The sequence below is a fragment of the Octopus sinensis genome, linkage group LG2 (genome assembly GCF_006345805.1).
Source record: "Octopus sinensis linkage group LG2, ASM634580v1, whole genome shotgun sequence".
Taxonomy (NCBI): domain Eukaryota; kingdom Metazoa; phylum Mollusca; class Cephalopoda; order Octopoda; family Octopodidae; genus Octopus; species Octopus sinensis.
Window position 1 is genome coordinate 136,798,995 of NC_042998.1, and position 20,812 is coordinate 136,819,806.

General features: G+C 34.5%; 1 protein-coding gene across 1 annotated transcript in view; it reads left to right on the forward strand.

The window, feature by feature from the left end:
- Positions 1 to 20,812, forward strand: part of LOC115232562 (angiopoietin-related protein 7) — a 96,743-nt gene that overhangs the window by 74,098 nt on the left and 1,833 nt on the right. The window contains exon 2 of the mRNA XM_029802515.2: positions 16,160 to 16,604. Coding sequence (XP_029658375.1) covers positions 16,160 to 16,604 — 445 coding nt within the window. The remainder of the gene's footprint in view (positions 1 to 16,159; positions 16,605 to 20,812) is intronic.

The window sequence follows — 20,812 nt, forward strand, 5'->3', positions numbered from 1 at the left end:
AGTTTATTTTATCTGAACTGTAACTTACGCCAATGACTAAACCAGGATCATTGTTACAAAATTAGAGTGGCTCAACTATATCTGGTTTAAATATATGTCTCTTTCTTAATACAAATTTTCACATTAATTTTTTACACGTGCTCGCACATACATATCCGTGCAAATGCCCATGTATGAAATATGTGTCTATATAAATCTATGCATAATTATAAATGCATATATGTGTATATGCACAAATACATATAAATATATATGAATGTGTATGTATGTATTTATGCATTTATGTATGTATGCATGAATGTATGTATGTATGCATATTCGTATGTATGTATAGTGAGGAATATTCGTTTCTGTGACTACTAAATTTATCAGGCCGTGTCAAAAAGTCAGTATTCTCTGAAACCAGTGAATACATGACTGTTACAGGGCAGTGGCTATAAGAGCAATCGTGGTTGATGAATATTGACCATCTAATCTACTTTAACTGTTGCTCAGTTATCCTGATAACCTTACGGAAAATTTTAAGCATCAAACTCTTCAGATATATGTATTCCAGCATTGAAATTGAGCATACAGAAGAAATCCGTAATGCAACCCTCATTGGCAAGCTCAAAGACATATAAATGACCAAGGGTTTTAAAATACAACTTCCCTCAACCTAACTACACTGAAGTCAATAACCCAGTAAAAGAAATTTTAGAAGAGACGTCATATAATGTTGTCACATTGATAACATTTGTCAATAACAACAAAGTCAAACTTATTGGAAATTAGAAGGCAGTCTATTTTGCTATTTGTAGAGATATTACAACAGAAAGCTGCTCATAGTGGAATAGGAAAGACATTCCCGATCGATCGGTCTATTGTTTGCCAACGTACATCAACATTAACGGCATAACTATTGTAGTTGTATCTTCGGGTATGCTGCCACATACCTTCTTGCACATTCTACACTCATCCTCCACGTGTACAAGGGTACAAAAGATACACCCGTTTACATTATTGTCACAAATTCAGGAACTGGACAAGTTCTTAGAAAATGCAAGCTACTTGTCTGGGGTGAATACGAAATGGCACACAAGAGAGTTTGGCAGCCCTTGACAGGATATTACAGAGCTTACGCATATCTTGCTATAGCTCCCCAAAGAAACTAAAGTTTGATGAAAATCATGTTCCTCTTAAATCATTATCGCTTCGGACCAAAGATACAATCTTCAAATTGTCTACAATTATGAGTCAATCTTTTTTGAAGTAAGTTATCTGATTATTTTTGGAGATCAGCTGTCAGGTCATTCTGCCGAAAAATTTTTCTCAAATTGGAGAAAGGCGATCTCCTCGTATCAGCTATGGCATCATGTCCCAGTGTTTAACACAGCAGATGAATTAATATCGAACTTGATCTACAGCCAACAACATCGTTAAAACGAAGTGGCAGCTCGAAAACAAACTGTTTGGATGAGTAGCATGAAACTTCCAAGAAATGTTCATACTTCAGGAAGAAATAGTTGATTATCCTGCAGAATTTTAAAAATTCATTAGAACCTTCAGGTCTCCTTCCATAGAGATTTCATGTTTTTCAAAAAGAATTCTCGTCTATGTTACTGCAAAATTTAAATCAGCTACGGTTGTCCAGTGGTACAAGAAAAGTGGTTAAGAAGATTGTGCCATATTTGATGGAAACAACAATTTCACTGAGTAGACCAAAAAAAGAAGATATAATTATATTTAGAATTTCATACAAACCAAAACGTGTGTCTTTTTGAGCTAAGTAGACTTCAGATTTCAAGTCATCTACGTTTCGTCAAATCAATGAAGGAATACTAAGGACAAACATCGACATTTGCTAGACTGCATCTTGATGAATTCTGTCGAGCCCATGATTAATTTTATGTAATATTTTCCAGAGATGGAAAACCCCCATAATCTCCCTGTTTATGCTTTTGTTATTCTCCAAACAATAATGGGTACAGATCTAATATTCTATACGCAGAGGCATAGCACAACTTTTAGTATAATTTATTCATTACTTCATGCATTGCTGTTCTAGTATTTGGAGGTGAGGGCTTCTTCTTTTGCACTCCGGTTTCCACACACTATAAGTATAATTTTGTTTCCAACAGTAGTTTACTTTTCAGCATTCCATCTTTTATTCATTTTTCAAATTATTTTAAAACTTAAAGAATACTAAGAATAAAATATTATCTTCTTTTGTCTTCAATAATAGTTTCAAACGAAATAAAACTGTTTTCTTAATTTAAAACTGTGCTCTTGATTTTATTGCATTCAATAAAATTCATTTACACAATTAAATTACGAAACATACTATTTACATTACTGAATGTGTATCTGTAATATAGTGCATAAGAGAGCACAATCGTATTGGTAAACAATTTTATTGCATACGTAAAAGATAAATTTTCGAAGAAATTCAATAGTGTTCTGTTAAATCGAAAATGCTTTCATTAAGAATATTTTTTATGCCTTTCAATCTAGGCGGCCCCAGGTATGCTGTTAGTATATACATACAAACATCAGTACGTATATACATACATACATACATACATACATATGTGTGCGTGTATGTGTGTTGACCTCAAAAGGATGTATCACGAGCAGTCTTCAACGTTTTTAAGCAAAAGGGCTTTTTAACCCAATATTCACAAGCTATGTTTATAGGTTAATGTTTCTTTCGAGAGCCACTATTCCCAATATGTGTGTGTGTGTGTGTGCATGTGTGCGCGCGCGCGCGTGTGTGTGTGTGTGTGTGTGTGTGGTGTGTGTGTGTGTGTGTGTGTGTAGCCAGTAGATCCTAATATCATTTAGAAGAATTTCGAGAAATTCTGAGAATTAGGCACTTTGAATTTAACTAATTTTGAATCGCCTTGAAAACGTTGTGTTAACATGTATTCTCGGAAATATTAATTTCAATAATATTTTCTATATCTAAAAATTTTAACAAAATAGAAACAACTGTCGTCTTCGTAAGGGAAATTCTATAATTTTCTCTATACATATTTTTGTTTATACACACACACACATACACACGCACGCACACGCACAAACACACACACACACTCACACAAAAGCTTATATTAGACTATTTTTAGACTAATGAATACACGGTGATCACATGAAAGCTTTTGTCACTGATCACCGCTTCTCAAATCAGCGCAAAAAACACACATGCTTGTTGGTTTAAAAACAACACTATAAAAATATAGCTCTTAAATCTAACGGGGAGAAGCGGTTGGGGACGTTAGTGTACTAATAGCACACTTATCGCGAATATATATAGTGATGTGGGTTCCTGTTCCATACGTAGGGGAAAACCCACATTTTCTTTCCCTCTAGGGCTTATATGCCCTAATACTCGACTATTTTCTTTACTCAATACGCTTATAAGATATTATTGTTATTTACAGAATATATATGCATATGTTGAACCGTTAATCACTGCATATTTTTCCTCAGTTTTTTTTTTCATTCTCACTCCGTTTTTTTTCCTTCTTAATTGTTTCTGTCGAAGAGCCTAGATTCGAAACGTAAAAGACTTTTCCATTCGCCCCCGAGCGTTAAACTAATACACTTGCTTGTTGTTCCTACACCTGTCTTCGTCTTTTGTTTTCTGTAAATTTGAACAATACACACAGACAGACAGACAGACAGACAGACAGACAGATAGATAGATAGACAGATAGATAGATAGATAGATAGATACAAATAGGCGCAGGTATGGTAAGAAGTCTGCTTTCCAACCACATGGTCCTGCGTTCAGGCCCAGTGTGTGACACCATGAGCAAATGTCTTCTGCTATAGTCTCTGGCCAACCAAAGACTTGTGAGCGGATCTGGTGGATGGAAACTGAAAGAAGCCCTTCGCATATATATATAAATATAATATGTGTGTGTGTGTGTTTGTGTGTGTGAATATGCATTTACATATGTGTGCATATATGTATGTTTGTATACATATGTTTGCGTGCGCGCGCGAATGTGTGCGTCACATAATATATGTTCATATTCCTGTTACTAATTGGGGGTTGACCAACTAACTCGTTAACATTGTCTGAAATACAAAATTTTCCTTTAATATCATTAGACAATTTTAAAAAATTTCTTTTTCCATTCTTCCTTTCTCTTTTGAAATTTGTGCCCCCTACATAGACCTTATTTATTGTGTATTAATTTTTCTTTATCTTCCAATAATTTCTTTTAAATGTTTAAAATATTTAAATTATATTCAATGCAAATTAACAGGTCAAAAGATCAAGGGAATGAAAATCTACCATTTTATTCACGAATGATCTCTCTTGAACCTCTCTTAAAAGGATTAAGTTTAAGATATCGAAAAAAGCTATTTTTTCCTTCAGAAGCTCAGCCTGTGTGACTCAAATGAATGAATCTAATTGAATAACTTTAGCAGTATGAGTAAAACTGACGAAAAATACTCACACTCACTGAGTTTGTTTTGAATCTATTAGTAACAGGAATTGAAACAGTTTTGTTTCTAATTCTAGAAATTATTCAAATTTAGTGTATTTAGCGCTCTTCATTTTGACATAGGAAAGTTCATTAGCTACCAATATTATATTAGCATAACGTTATATTAACACAGTATTCTAATATTATATTAGCACAAACGCGCACACACACTAAACTATACAAATGGGAGAGAGAGAGGAACACACATAGAGGGAAAGTAAATAGAGAGAGGGAGACAGAGAAAGAGACAAAGACAGAGAAACCGAAAGAGTTTGACTCGTTGATCGTAGTCATTCGCAACGAGAAAGATCTCCAATATCACAAAAGATACTTGGTATTTATTATACACGCACGCATTTACACACACATACGCGTACACATGTACACATGCAAAAAATACATGCGTAAATATATATGTGTGGAGGGAGATGCGCACGTATGTACATACACATATATGTGTGTGTGTATGTGTATGTGTATGTGTATGTGTGTAGATGTGTGTGGGGGCGGTGGTGCGCTTATAATGATCTGAAAATTGTTATTCATGCAATGTCCCACATATCTCTAAAACAATGTTTTATTTTTTAAAATATTCTTTGTTTCTTTTTGTTTTTTACTAATACACCAATATATGTTTGGAAGTCCAGATGCGTGAGGCTGATACAAGCTTGTAGTGAATCAAGTCGGCAAACCATTTTTGATGTCTAGCTGAAACCAAATCTCTTAGCCTTAACATATACATAACTGCGGTAAAATTCCATTACTAATGTGTAAAATTATTCTAAGTAAGAATATACATTTCATATGATTTTCTTTTGAATATATTGTTTTTAGTATGTTTTTCAGTTATTTATTTATGACTGTTAATTTTCTCTAAAATGCAGTTTGTTACAATTTATTGCTAAGTTAACCTTGCTTGAACAGACACACGAGGAAAGACGTTCCAGTTGTTACTATCTAGTTTTTGATATATTTCGGATTATATTTTCGAAAGAATCCTTACTTTAAGAATGTAGGATGTGAGATATAGCTGTCATTTCTTGCAGACCGAATGACCGATATAGGATGCTTTGTTGACATTATCATTTATTCTTTTCATACCTGACATAAATGGCCTTTGTACTTTAGAGGATGCATAAATTAAAAAGTATGACATTCATATTTTCCAATATTATAAGCAGAGTAAGTGGAATGACATTTATACAACCACATACAAAAACTGTCGCAGATTCGGCTGATGTGAACCCCACAGTGCTTTTTAAAAGTATGTTTAAAATAAAATTCTTACATAAATTAGTCGGTATTGTTTTAGTTATGCATAAAATATACATTTTGGCACATTATAAGTCCAATATTTGCAATGTCTTATTTATATATTTGATAATCATTTCTACTATAAGCACAAAACCTGAAATTTTGGGGGATGGGGTAAGTTGATCACATCGATTCCAGTATTTGGCCGGTATTTAATTTATTGACTCCGAAAGGATGAAAGACAAAGTCTAGCTCAGCGGAATTTGAACTCAGAACGTTAAAACGGACCAAATGTTGCTAAGCATTTCGCCCGACGTACTAACGATTCTGCCCGCTCGTTGCCTTTTTTTTAATATTTGATAATAACATTGTGAGATATTTGGCTTAGTATGATTAGCAGTCCTCATTTATAATGTCTTTCCTCTAATTTGGTCCTTGGAATAAAAGACAGTCTGTTGTTGTCCTTATGAGTTTTAACTCGAGTTTAAAAAAAAAAGATGGAAATTAAGGTTTCTGATCTGGGCACAAGGCCAACAATGTTAAGGTAGGGATTACCCGATGCGATTAAATCCAGTATTTGTCTAGCACATTATCTTATCGACCCAGAAAGGAAGAAATGAAAAGTTGACTCTAGCAGGAATTGAAGCAATTCTAAGCACGCAGTTTTTAGCAAAGGTTTTAATGTTGCAGTTAATACTATAAAGAACTTCATATTAAACTATCTAAACCATGTAAATCTTTTATACCATTTAAAAAACCATTTTTATGGTTTTAATTAGTTTTCTCAGAGTACAATTGAAGTTCATTAATTTTATTTTTCTAATTAAACACATTCTTAGCGTCGGCATTGAGCTAATATTGACAACCGAATTTACAGAAAATAGTAAAAAAATTTAGAAACTAATACCAAGAGTTACAGAGGATATTTATAAACACAAACTAAACAGCTGAAACTTACACTTCAATAGCATAATACATTTTGAATTTTAATCGGCTTGCAGGTTGGCAATTATGAAAAAGAAATCATCTCTTTTATATTGTGCTATTTTTAAAGCACATATTTTCTAACGAATCCGACCTTTTGTTATGTACAGATTCCATTAGGGCGAGTTTCGATGTGAATAGGAAATTTCTAAACGATAATGTTACCTGGGTATCCTAATCAGATTACTTTCTCTATTCAAGCATTGAATAAAATAATGAAATATATTCATCGTGGCAGGAGACAAATGAAATGTTTGGAAACTTCTATTTTCTCAGATAACAAATTCACTATAAAATAATTTGGGATATGCATTCTAAATGTGATATACACTCAGTATTATTAAATTAACGTTATTGGCTAATAGCTCATACAAAATGAAGACAATACAAATCATTGCCTGTCTCACAGACGAGATTGCCAAAAGTAAACACTACCCGTGAAAATTGGGTGACTCAGTGACGATATATTATTCCAGTTTCTTGATACTAATCTTCCACTTTGTAGCAAAAACGGATAATACACATGCAATCGCACGTATACATTTAACATTCAAATACATATATACGCAGATGCAAAGAACTCCATCAGTAACAGACACACAATTAGCAATTTAGTAGCATACAAAAACTCACGCATGCTCGCATGTACGAACGCACACACACACACACACACACACACACATAATACAGTTCTATATTAAAGAGATGAGGAATTATGTACATTATTTACATTATTTACATTTGACGGATATTTGTCCTTATCTCTTAACCACTACGCCATATGCCCACGGATATATGACGTAGTGGTTAAGAGTGCGGGCTACTAACCACAAGATTCCGAGTTCGATTCCAGGCAATGACCTGAATAAAATTAATAATAGTAATAATAATAATAATAATAATAATAATAATAATAATAATAATAATAACATCGAAAAAATCTTAGGAATGAGAACCCAGGTTCGAAATTTCCCCCAAGACACCTGATGAAGGCTGGAAGATATATCAGCAGAAACGTTGTGTTAACAACAAACAAGATGAGGACAACTATCCGGCAAATGTAAATAATGTAAATATATATATCATGTATGATTTTTGTATGTATGTATGTAAATATGTATGTATATATATATATATATATAATTTGAAATAGAAAGATGAATAATCTTGTTGTAGATAATCAAAAGTTAACCGATACCTTAGTAGCAAATCACAGCAGTAAACAGCACGGTTGGAGGTACAACCATCTGGCGTTGCAACCGTGCGTTGGTGCGGATAATTGAAATAAAACATTATTGGTGAATTGAAGAAATGGAGCTGAACGCAGATTGAAAGAAATCGTTTTTATTCATCAACGTGTTTCGAAAGGCAACAAATTACAAAAATCCGATTGAATAATGGGACCATATGTGTCTTTCTCTTCAGGAAGAAAAAAGGCAATCCACTGCAAGGGGAATTACTCCTGTAAGACAAACGGGGCTTGGTTTTTTTCACAGCGGGGGGTTTCCTTGACAAGGCAGGCTTAGATGAACACACACACACATAAAACATAATATATATATATATTTTTTCTTTCTGCCACCCAACGGTTATCACGGCAGTAGCCACTGACAGCCGAACGATCAAACGCACACACGTACACAAAATGTTTTCTACCCCTACGCCAACACACACACATATATAGAACAGTATACACACACACACGTCTCTAAGTAGATTTTTTCTCGCCCCTTATAAAACATCCAATATTCCTTAAATAGTCAGAACTTTATTCTCGGTCACTAAGAACATCTATACACCCTCACCCAATATTGACCGATGCCTGACCTGTAGAATTCTTCAGCCACCGGTTCTCAGCATACACTGATAAACAGTTTCGCCATGGGCTCTTAGGAGCATAGTTCGATTTGTTTTTGCTCCGCCTCTGTCTGTTTTGTTTCTCTAACGGATTTCCTTTTGTCTTCCTGAAGAGAAAGACACAATATGGTCCCCTTATTCAATCGGATTTTGGTAATTTGTGCCTTTCGAAACACGTGTAGAATGAAATAAAACGATTTCTGTTCAATCTGCGTTCAGCTCCATTTCTTCAATTCACCAATATGTTATATATATATATATATATATATATATATATATATATCTATATATATATATATATATATATATATATAATATTATATGTATGTATGTATGTATGTATGTATGTATGTATGTATTGTTGTATTTAGGAATGGTCATGTTACCAGTTTAGCCAATAAATATTAAAGGGTTGACCCTCTAGGAATATTTTTATAAATTCACTTTGTAGGAAATCTCCTATAATTTCGATTTCTTAAGTTTATTGAATCTTTTAACTTCAATTTCCCGCAAATTTAAATATTCACTGCATTGACGGCGTCCAATTATTCGCAAATTTAAATATTCATTACAATCACTACGGATTATAACATTTTCAGTTGCAAAGTCTCAAGTTTTAATTCGCTATTTGGAAAACCGACAGTTTACTCTATTAAGGTATACGTAATGTAAAAACATTATTTATTGAAGAAAATTATTTTTGAACAACCGTATATGCTTTGTAAAAAAAAATCAAAGTTATTTTGTTGTTATGGTTATAATAACTTCCGGACCGATTTTGGCCATTTTCGATTTTAACTTAAAAACCATAGGAGGAGCCTTTTCGGTAAAAAAAAAAAAAACAAAAGAAAAAAACAAAAACAAATTCTAAATATCTTCAGAGAAAAAGGTGAACAATTCAAGGGAGGTTTCACTGTTGAGTCTAGCACAACCCAAACCACCCTCCCTTTCCACTCACATGCATTGATGTTTTTTCAATACTTTTCTCCCATTAAACACATTTTATTGGAATGGTGATGCCGAAGTAATACACGCGTGGTCCATTGGTGGAATATATACAACAAAAGACATTGTAATCTAATTTTTTTACCCCCCGCCTCAATCATGCGAAGCCGTGTATGTGCGTAAGAAAAACATTTTCTAACAGAAAAGTATGCTATTAAAATGAATTATCGTTTACGTAACTTTTTTTAAAACACTGTGGATAAATGCCCGCAATAACGTTCTCAGGCTCTCCAATACTTTAATTTCTAAACAGAATCAATAAGGGGCAGAGAGTTGGGTTGTAAAAGATTCATAATTTCTCAAATTTTCTTTTTTTATAGCATGTAAATGTATTTATGGGGGAAATATTGAAAAATATCAATACATACGAGAGTGATAAAGAAACGAAGAAGGTTGTCTTTTGATGTACTAGAAACAATAGCCAAATCGCCCTTAAATCATTGTCCCCTGACAAACCAGGATTTTAAAAGAGCGCGACAAACAGCTAGCGGAGCCTGTGCACCTCTTCGGTGGTGTATGTGGATGACCTTGGTCTTCAGTGAATGATTTGCCATCAGCGGGTGTTTTTGCCATCACTGGGTGGCCTTGCAATTCATTCTCACAATAACCACAACACACCACTTCCGTTACCGGTCTTGTTAAACTGGTGATTTCGTAAGTGGAACGACGAAAGATTTGTCTGTATATTAAATATATTGTGGCTAGTTTGCTAAAGTTGCGATAAGATTATGGGAATGATTGTTTAACCGTACACAATGTCACGAGTGTTACCTACCTATCAAATTAGAAAGATTAGTTATCGAAGACGATAACACACACACACACACACACACACACACACACACACACACACACACACACACATATATATATATATATATATATGTGTGTGTGTGTGTGTGTGTGTACAGCAAATAAGAAAATGGAGAGGATCCAAAACGACATACATCAGCCGGTAGACATTCCAGTGTGTCTATTTATTCCAAAGCATTAGAAATAAATAGACACACTGGAATGTCTACCGGCTGATGTATGTCGTTTTGTATCCTCTCCATTTTCTTATTTGTCGTGTAAATTAAGGGTAAATCACTTTTTACCGCCGCCCATATATAACACTGAATTGCGAGATTGCCACGCAGTAACCAGCATTTGGGTATGAATGATTGGGTACACTACCAGCTATCCCTTAGTTGGTTGGTTTCTCAACCTCTAACTCTCACAGAAATATATATATATATAATATATATATATATATATATATATATATATATATATATATATATATACATACATAAATACACGTGTATGTGTATGTATCCAAGCGTGTGCATATAATATCTATCTATCTATCTATCTATCTATCTATCTATCTATCTATCTATCTATCTATCTATCTATCTATCTATCTATCTATCTGTCTGTCTGTCTGTCTGTCTGTCTGTCTGTCTGTCTGTCTGTCTGTCTGTCTGTATGTATGTATGTATGTATGTATGTATGTGTGTATATATATACATATATCGTAGAAATTATGGATACAAGTAGGCATACGACGCCTGCTGTTATGCTTAGTGCTCCATGTAGCTTTATATAATCCAGTCTGTTCTCTGTATAGTTTTCAATTAACTATACAGTAGTTTATATTAAAATACCTATAAACCCAAGTTTATATTAAGTTTCCTCTGTGCATTTCACCATTATGTTTGTGCACAACCACATTAGTTCCTAAGGAATGGTTCGTAATGGCCGAGCACCTATATATATTTGGAATTTCTATCGCACGGTTCCAAACAACAATAATGGCGAAACGCAAGTGTAGGAAGTTTTATATAAACTTGTGTTTATCCTTACTTTAGAAAAATAAGAAAGATGTGAAACCTCTAAATCCTGACCAGAATAACTGAACTGTAACAAAATAGGAAACAGCTTCAGCAAAACTACTTTTAGAACATCTAGACAGAAGAAATTGCAACCGAACTGAGAAATATCAGAAATGCCACCAAACAAACGAACTCACACCAGAAATGTTCGGTGTCGGGAAAACCTTAAAAAAAAAACAAAAGAAGAAAAAAGTTGAGTCCCAAAGTCGGCAAAAATTTAAAACCACGTCGCGATGCTGGTAAACTACAGCAAATTTTACCAATAACAAGCAAATTAGCAAATTACATAATAAAATCACATGGTCACTGCCCTAAAAATAAGATGATAAAAAGAAACTAATGAAAACAATGCCCATAGATATGCCGTCCCTCTGGGACAAGAAAAAACTAAAGAAAAACCTCAAACCGCTAGAAGCTAAGAGCATAAGCAATAACAACCCTCTTCATTATATTCAAGATGAATGTAAGGGGAAATAAAAGTTGTTCCCTTCTGAAAATCGCTGGAAAAGCAATTCACTTAAACACACGCGCACACACACGTACACACACACACGCACACACACACACACACACACACACACACACACACACACACACACACACTCAGCGCGCACACACACTGATAGATATATAGTTATGTGTGCATATATATATATACACATATATACACATACATATATACATGTATGCATGCATAAAAGAAATAAGAACCCACAATACGGTAGAAGCCATAGCCACTTATAATAAAAGGAATACTTGTAGAATGTACCAGTGAAAACCTCAATAGAATGTAAGCAAAGTAGACCTAATATAATGATTTGGGATAGAGAAAAGAAACTGTTCATAGTTGTGGAAATTAGCTGCCCATAAAGCAAAAGACCAGTGAAAAAGAGAACACCAATGCTGAACTATTGAGAAATCTGCAGTTACTCTATCCAGATTACAAATTCAGGTTTATACCTGTAATTATTGGAGCCCTGGGATATGTAACACACTGCCTAAATACAAATCTTGAGAAATTAGGCTTCTCAAAACAATAAAGGAGAAAGCTAATTCGAAGACTACAGATCCAATCCATCACTGGAACTGTAAAAATCTGTGAAACTTTCCAGAAGTTTATCATTTGATTATATATGAGCATGTCTAGATATGTAACTATATGCATGGCAAAACATACATAAGACATACAAAACTGCACATACATACATACATACATACATACATACATACATACATACATACATACATACATACATACATACATACACATAAGCGGTTGTCCGAAAATGTCACCATAAGCAGTTGTCCAAAAATGTCATCTACCGATGAGACATGACGTTGTAGCTAGGAACTCTATAATGAAATCCGTCGGAAGGTTAATCCTAAGGACAAAGAAATATAATTCCGCAATATGGCAGAATCCATAGCCACTGATAATAAAAAGGAATACTGGTGGAATGTGCCAGTGAAGACCTCAATAAAATGTAAGCACAACAGATATAATGAATTGGGATAGAGAAAAAAAAACTGTTCACAGTTGTGGAAATTAGCTGCTCAACGGATGTTGATATAAAGCTGAAGATGAGTGAAAAAGAGAACACCTATGCTGAACTATTGAGAAAGCTGCAGTTACTCTATCCAGATTACAAATTCAGGTTTATACCTGTAATTATTGGAGCCCTGGGATATGTAACACACTGCCGAAATAACAATCTTGAGAAATTAGGTTTCTTAAAACCAGAAAGGAGAAAACTAATTCGAAGATTACACATCAAATCCATTATTGGAAATGTAAAATCTGTAAAACTTTCCAGAAGTTCATCATTTAGATATATATGAGCATATCTAGATATGTAACTATATGCATGAGAATACATACATAAAACATACAAATCTGCGCATACATACATATATACATACATACATACATACATTCATACATACATACATACATACAATCAAACAAATAAACAGACAAACAAAAATACCCTGTTGTTGATGTTGAAATTCCAATGAAGGAACCTTGGATCTAGGTTAGAAACCGATTCTTTCTCTATTGGCAAGAAATCTTGAAATAAACTGATTAATGACATACGAGGGGTGTCTGAAAAGTCTTGAGCCTCAAAACAACAAAACATAGTACAAGACTTCTGATGATGTATTTTTCAACATAGTCCCCTTTGATGGCTGAACACCGTGACAGGGCTGTACGTTATCAAGGTATTCGATCAGTAAGACACATTGAGAATTAAAAAAACTGACGCCATGACCTTGCCAGCTGAAGAAATGACCTGGCCTTCTTTGGGGTTGGAGAAAATGTGTGCTTCCACTGCTTTGATTGTTCTTTGGTTTCAGGCTGGTAGTGATGAACCCAACTTTCGGCCATAGTAGTAAAACGAGCAAGGAAATTCTTTTCATCGGCTTCAAACAGTTCCAGTTTGCTCGTGGACAAAGTGCACCTAGTGCGTTTCTGTTCAGTAGTCAAAAGGCGAGGAACCCACCTTGCAGAAACCTTTGAGAACCCAAGTTCTTTTGTTACAATGCTGTCTGCTCTTTTATTTAAGATGTCCAGTCTCTCAGCTATCTGGCGACATGATATTCGATGATCAATGTTGTCCTCGGTGGTTGCAAGTTGGAGGTCAATGTTGTCCTCGGTGGTTGCAAGTTGGAGGCCTCCCTGGTGTGGGATCATCTTCCACACTCTCCCTGCCACGCTGGAATTCATTTACCCAGTGTTTGACTGTTGCATATGAAGGAGCATTGTCTGTTAAGTTTCACATCATATCTTCATGGATCTCTGGTGGAGTCATGCCTTTCAAATGAAGGTACTTTATGACAGCACGATACTCAGTTTTCTCCATTTTCCTTGTAACCTCGATACTTGTTTATTCAAAAATCTGTAAATAAAATATTAAAATATCAGAATCATGAAAATGAGCAAGAATACTCCGAAAAGACTGTACTTACCAGAAAAAATTGTTTCAGCTACCTAGCAGCCCCGTTTCTAGGTTAGGCTCAAAACTTTTCATACACCCCTCGTACATACATACATACATACATACATACATACATACATACATACATACATACATACATAAAAAATACCCCGTTGTTGATGTTGAAATTCCAATGAAGGAGTCTTGGATCTAGGTTAGAAATCGGTTCTTTCTCTATTGACGAGAAATCTTGAAGTCAACAGAATAATGACACACACACACATATATAAATTATATGCATGTCTATGCAAGCATGTAAGCACGAACAAAAGGGGGAAAATACACTCAGTACAGTTGAGGGAAATATATACACATGCGCATACGCGTCTGAGTGTGTATATGTATGTGACTGCATTTGGATGAATTAAAGCACGCATCTGTGTGTAAATTTCTATACGTAAAACATAGAAATGTGCAAGTTTTAAATTGGTTCTTCTCTAATAACAAAACTATATTTGCTCTTTGGTGAAAATCGTTCTTACTCACGACATCATATGCCTTCTTGGTTGAGAATCGACTTCGAAGTTCTTAACCGAGGATGTATTTTCTGTTCTCTTTCGCTATTTACTATAAATCATTCTAAATTGCTTAAGGCCATATATGCCAAGTATAATGTATTCGTCTTGTAAATGGTACCTACTTTTCCGACAGCTTCAAATTCTTAAAATGCTCTGTGCATTAAATATTCGAATGTAATTATCAGCAGGGAAACCATTAACTTACATTTTATATCTTTTGTTGTACAATGCTAAACTAATGAGCATGCTATTTAATAGGATTCAGTTTTTCTTCTTCAATAACATTATATGACATTTTATATATAAATATCCAGCAGTTTTGATTAAGTTTGAACTTACCCAACTCTGACAAGAACAATTTATTCCCTGAGAAGAGGAAATGCCAAAACTACTGAAATTTCCATTCTTGTCAAATTCCTTTTGCTACATATCTTGGACATATTTAAAGTTTTGGGTGCTATAGCGAAACTTTTTAAAGATAAATCAAAACTGGTTTTAGAACAGTATCTTTTAGTGATGCTGATTTTGAGTTTTGTGGAATATATATATACGAAATACAGAATATCTTGTTTTCTACCGTGCAGGCACTTATTGAGACTGCACTATGAAAAAAAAAATTGTAGATGGAGTTATGCGTTATTTGAACGGCACATTTTCACCCAAATTGGGAAAATGAACTGAGTAGTAAATTCAGACCAAATATAACCAAAGTCAGCTATGATAAACTGTGCGGTTCCTATGAAGCTGTAAATCATAGAGACGGTTTTCTGAGTTGGTTTAAAGGATAGAACAGCCGATAAATGCATATTAATCATTTCCCCCTAAACGTGGTTATAGAAGACGTTTCTTGACTGCAGAAAGGAAATCTGTTGGTCATCTGTGAAACATTCATGCAATTGATTCAAGTTTCATTTGGGAAAAAATGAGTGTTGAGAAACTTAATGAGAGGCGGAATGAAGGAAATATTGTAAACTGTAACAGCGTATTCAATAACGGATGACTATTTTCGGTCCATGATATTCTTAACTGTTGAACCTTCCCACCTAAAAATCCTCATGATGACTGATATAATCATATTTGCTGTTCACTTAACAACTAACACTATCTATTTCTGTTTTTGATTTCCGAATAGGAATAGAACTTTATATCTTCTTTGTGTAACAAATATTTTCTATATATTCCTTTAGGAGCAACAGCAGATTGGTGTTACATCAGTAGGTATGAAGCAAAATGTGAAAGGACTACAAGGTGATATCGAAACAATTAAAAAAAAGCAAGAAGATCTATTTGACTCAGTTAGAAAACTGTCGCGATCGAGAGACGTTTCACTAAAAAACTCCAGCTACGGCATGCCGTACGACTCAGTAGCACGAGTCGAATCTGAATTGGCCAATTTCGAAAACAAGATACGTAATTTGCACGCCATCTACAATCAACTGGATAAAAAAATGAACAGCATAATTAGAACGATAGAGAAAGGAAGGAAAACTATGGTTCACGGGAATGGAAGCATCAATGAAGGAGTAGTGCCTAATATGTGGTCAGCTTTCGGCAAATCTGTCGACCAGATAGCTTATCCGTCGACACAAAGAGCAGCTGCAGATACAGTTGAAGATCGTACAGTCCCGAGAGGTAAGGATTTTAACATATTCAATAAAAGTGCATGGGTGGTATATATATATATATATATATATATATGTTGTGTGTGTATGTGTGTGTGTGCGCGTGTGTGTATGTGTGTGTATACATACACACACATACTTATACACACACACACACACACACACATATATATATATATATATATATATATATATATACTTTTATGTATGTCATTATGCAGTTTTATTTCAAGATTTCTTGCCAATAGAGAAAGAACTGGCTTTTAACCTAGATCCAAGGCTCCTTCATTGGAATTTCAACAATATCATCATGGTATTTTTGTATGTATGTATGTATGTATGTATGTATGTATGTATGTATGTATGTATGTATGTATGTATGTACGTATGTATATGTGCAGATTTGTATGTTTTGTTTTATGCATGTATTCTCATGCATCTAGTTTCAAATCTAGAGATGCTCATATATACTTAAATGATAAACTTATGGAAAGTTTTACAGACTTTTACACTTCCGGTGATAGATTAGATCTGTAGTCTTCGAATTAGCTTTCTCCTTTATGAGAACCTAATTTCTCATGATTGGTATGTAAGTAGTGTGCTACATATTTCTGTGCCCCAATAATTACAGATATAAACCTGAACTTGTAATCTGGATAGAGTAGCTGCAAATTTCTCAATAATTCAGTGTAATTTTCTTCTTCGCTGATCTTTAGCTTTATGTCAACATCTGCTTGGCAGCTGATTTCTACAACAGTACACAATTTCCTTTCTCTATCTGAAACCATTGTCAGGTCTATTGTGTTTATATCTTACTGAGATCTTCACTGAGACATTCCACCCGTACTCATTTTATTATGAATGACAATGTCTTCCACCATACTGCACGTTCTTATTTATTTGTCCTCGTGTTTATTCTTCCAAAGGATCTCGTTATTCGCTGTCCTAGCTACAACATCATATCTCATTGGTAGATAATACCGTGATGACATTTTCGGATAATTGCTTATGATGTGGACGATATCTTGGGTGTTAAATCCACAAATTCTGAATCCGTTGTCACATTTTGCTGCCTTTCCTGCATCTCTGTTCCCTTTGTGCTTCAGGTATTTAGTTGATATTTCCTGTTCCTGGATTGCAAATACCTTTCAAAGTGGGAAGCAGTAATCCGGTTGTTGGTCCATGTTAGACTGCTTTGATGATCAATGTTACTATTATTTCAGAGCTTTCTACTAACATATGCATGTTCTTGGCATACAGTTTCAAGTTACACACGAAAAAACAGTGTGTCATTTTGGTATTTCTGTTCCTTTGTGAACCAATGAGATATCCTCCAGACTTTGTAAACATGAATGACAAGGGGTTTACAGAAAGTATAAACAACATCCCAGAGAGGCTGTCCCCTAGGAATATGCCTCTGCGATGCTGTATTCTGTCAGTGATAATACAATCACTCCTTGTGTTTAATTTCAAGATGGTAGTGCACGATGAAGTCAGATCAGCTATAGCTTTGACTATGCTCACTAGAACTTTAGCAAGTCGAAGGACTTCCAGCATCCATGAATGGAGTACAGAGTCAAATGCTTTCTTGTAGTATAGCCACATTGAAACTAGGTTCCGTCTATGCTCCCGCACATCTGACATTATAGTTTTGTTTATTAACAATTGCTCGGCACATCCCCAGACTCTCTTCTTTCCAGCTGTTTGTACTACTGTCCTAGCTGTTTGTACTACTGTGATGATGTTATTGCTTTCACAATGGTCTTGGAGGAAGTTTTAAACATGCTGTATATATCTTATATATAGATGCAATTTGCTGGTAGTTTTTTGCCATGTGGGTGGTTCTGCATTTGAAGATCCGTTTTGTGTCTGCTAGAGCTACCCATTTAGGTATGCTACTATTCCCAATAATGGTTTGCTGGTACAGGTTGATAATCTATGGTCGGTAGAAGTTTAGCTTCTTGTACCAGTATACAACAAATAAGTCTCTTCCAGCTGCTTTTCCATCCGGAAGTTTCTGGATTACAATCACAAGGGTATCACCATCAGTGCTGTATGTCTTGGGTGTAATGCAGGGACAATAACTTCGAATTTCTTCGAGACACAGAGCATCTTGGTTAAACTCCATCTCTCCGCTCCAAATTTTCCTCCAGAAGGCGTCTATATTTTCTTGTGAAGGAGCTTCTATGATGTTCACTACTTCTCCTCTCATGTCTCTGTACACTGTATGTATGTATGAATGTATGTATGTATGTATGTATGTATGTATGTATGTATGTATGTATGTATGTATGTATGCATGCATGTATGTATGTATGTATGTATGTATGTATGTATGTATACATGCATGCATGCATGCATGTATGTATGTATGTATGTATGTATGTATGTATGTATGTATGTATGCATGCATGCATGCATGCATGCATGTGACTGCGTTTATCTTCCACCAGCGCTTCACAATCGGTGTTGGTTTATTTACGCCTCCTTAATATAGAGATTCAGCAAAAGAGTATCAGATTTACAAAAATAAAACCAGATTTACAAAAATGTGTAGTGGACTTGATTTATTCGACATAACCCTTCAGTGTCCCAGTGTGCCCGCTGTCTAATGACTGACACAAATAAAAGATAAAATCACAACATGTCTACATTACAAATCTATATTTCAGTGACTAAACACACTTGTATTTGATTATTCAATTATTTGAATCATTGTAATTAGCCGTGGTGAATTTTGAATTGGTGACCTGATTTCAATATTTGCTTATAATGGAAACTATGCGAACATCTGCAAAAAAATAAAAATAAAAACAAAAATAAAAACATGACAATCAAAAATGCTATTTTCATCTCCTGTTAAATCAATAGAGCTATTAATTCATTAATGTTTGTCTAGTGATAGTTAAGACAGAAATAGACATTTGATAATTAGAATATATTATCTTAGCTGTAAATGTCATCTACATTGTTCAGCGTAAGGGAAATGCTATTAAGTTAACGGTAGAATTTATATGTCTCTATAAAATAATATAAGAAAAGCAATAATGTACACACCTGATTGGGCTTCCCTTACTGGACAGGTTAAATGATGGAGCCCAATCAAATACGGAAAACCTCTTCCTAGAGGTAAAAACAGATTCGCATAAGGTCATACACCCCTACCCAGAAAAAAGCAAAGTCACAAAAGCATCTATGACAATTCAGACTTAACACGACCTGGGAGAGAAAGACCTTCTCTCAGGGAAAGACAGCTTTAAAACGAGAATAGCGAAGAAAAGTTATAGCTTATGACTTATATTCCAAATGGTGCGAGGGTTTTAGTAGATAAAAGTAAAAGTATAATATATTTATGTTCAAGGCGGTGAACTGGCAGAATCGTCAGCACACCAGGCAAAATGCTTAGCGGCACTTTTTCCGACTGTACGTTCAAGGTTCAAATGCCGCGAAGTCGACTTTGCCTTTCATTTCTTTCGAGATCGATAAAATAAGCACCAGTTGAGCACTAGGGTCGATGTAATCAACTCACCCCACCCACGAATATGCTGGCCTTGTGTCAGTATTTAAAACCAAAATGTATTTATGTTCTTCGCTATATCAGTGATATCTTGTGCTGCAATTGTGAGATTCTGCTTTAGTGCCGATAATTTTCCCCATATAATCATAAGATTTACTCCTATTTTTGGTGAGGAAAAGTTTTCTAAAATGTCTTCTTATACAACGAAATTAGGATTGTCTGAGAAGGTTAGAAATACCAGTTTACATTACTTGCCAAATCTGCACGATATTTTAGAATTTTAATTTTTAAAAATAAGAACTCTACTGAATATCATCAAAGCTGGAACTGACTTCTTGCCAATACATATATACCGTCTAATTTACAATTAAAATCTTCATATTGGACAACTTTCTCACATAATCTACTTCTTGAACATTTTCTGAAAATATCCAAATGATGTTACCGTTTTTTAAAAGACAGTAGAATGTAATTTGAGAAAGATTTAGCTACCATCCCAAGCTGGTCAAACGATGACTAGGTGTATAATGTCAAAATCATATAATTGAATAATGCGTTTGTCTTCAAACTTCCATCACATATGACAATATCAAAACTAAGGATTACATAATTGTTTAAATGTTAATTATATTACGTTATCTCAAATTCCATTGTTTTTCGACGGTTATTTTAGCTATCGACTTCTATGAAACTGAAAACTG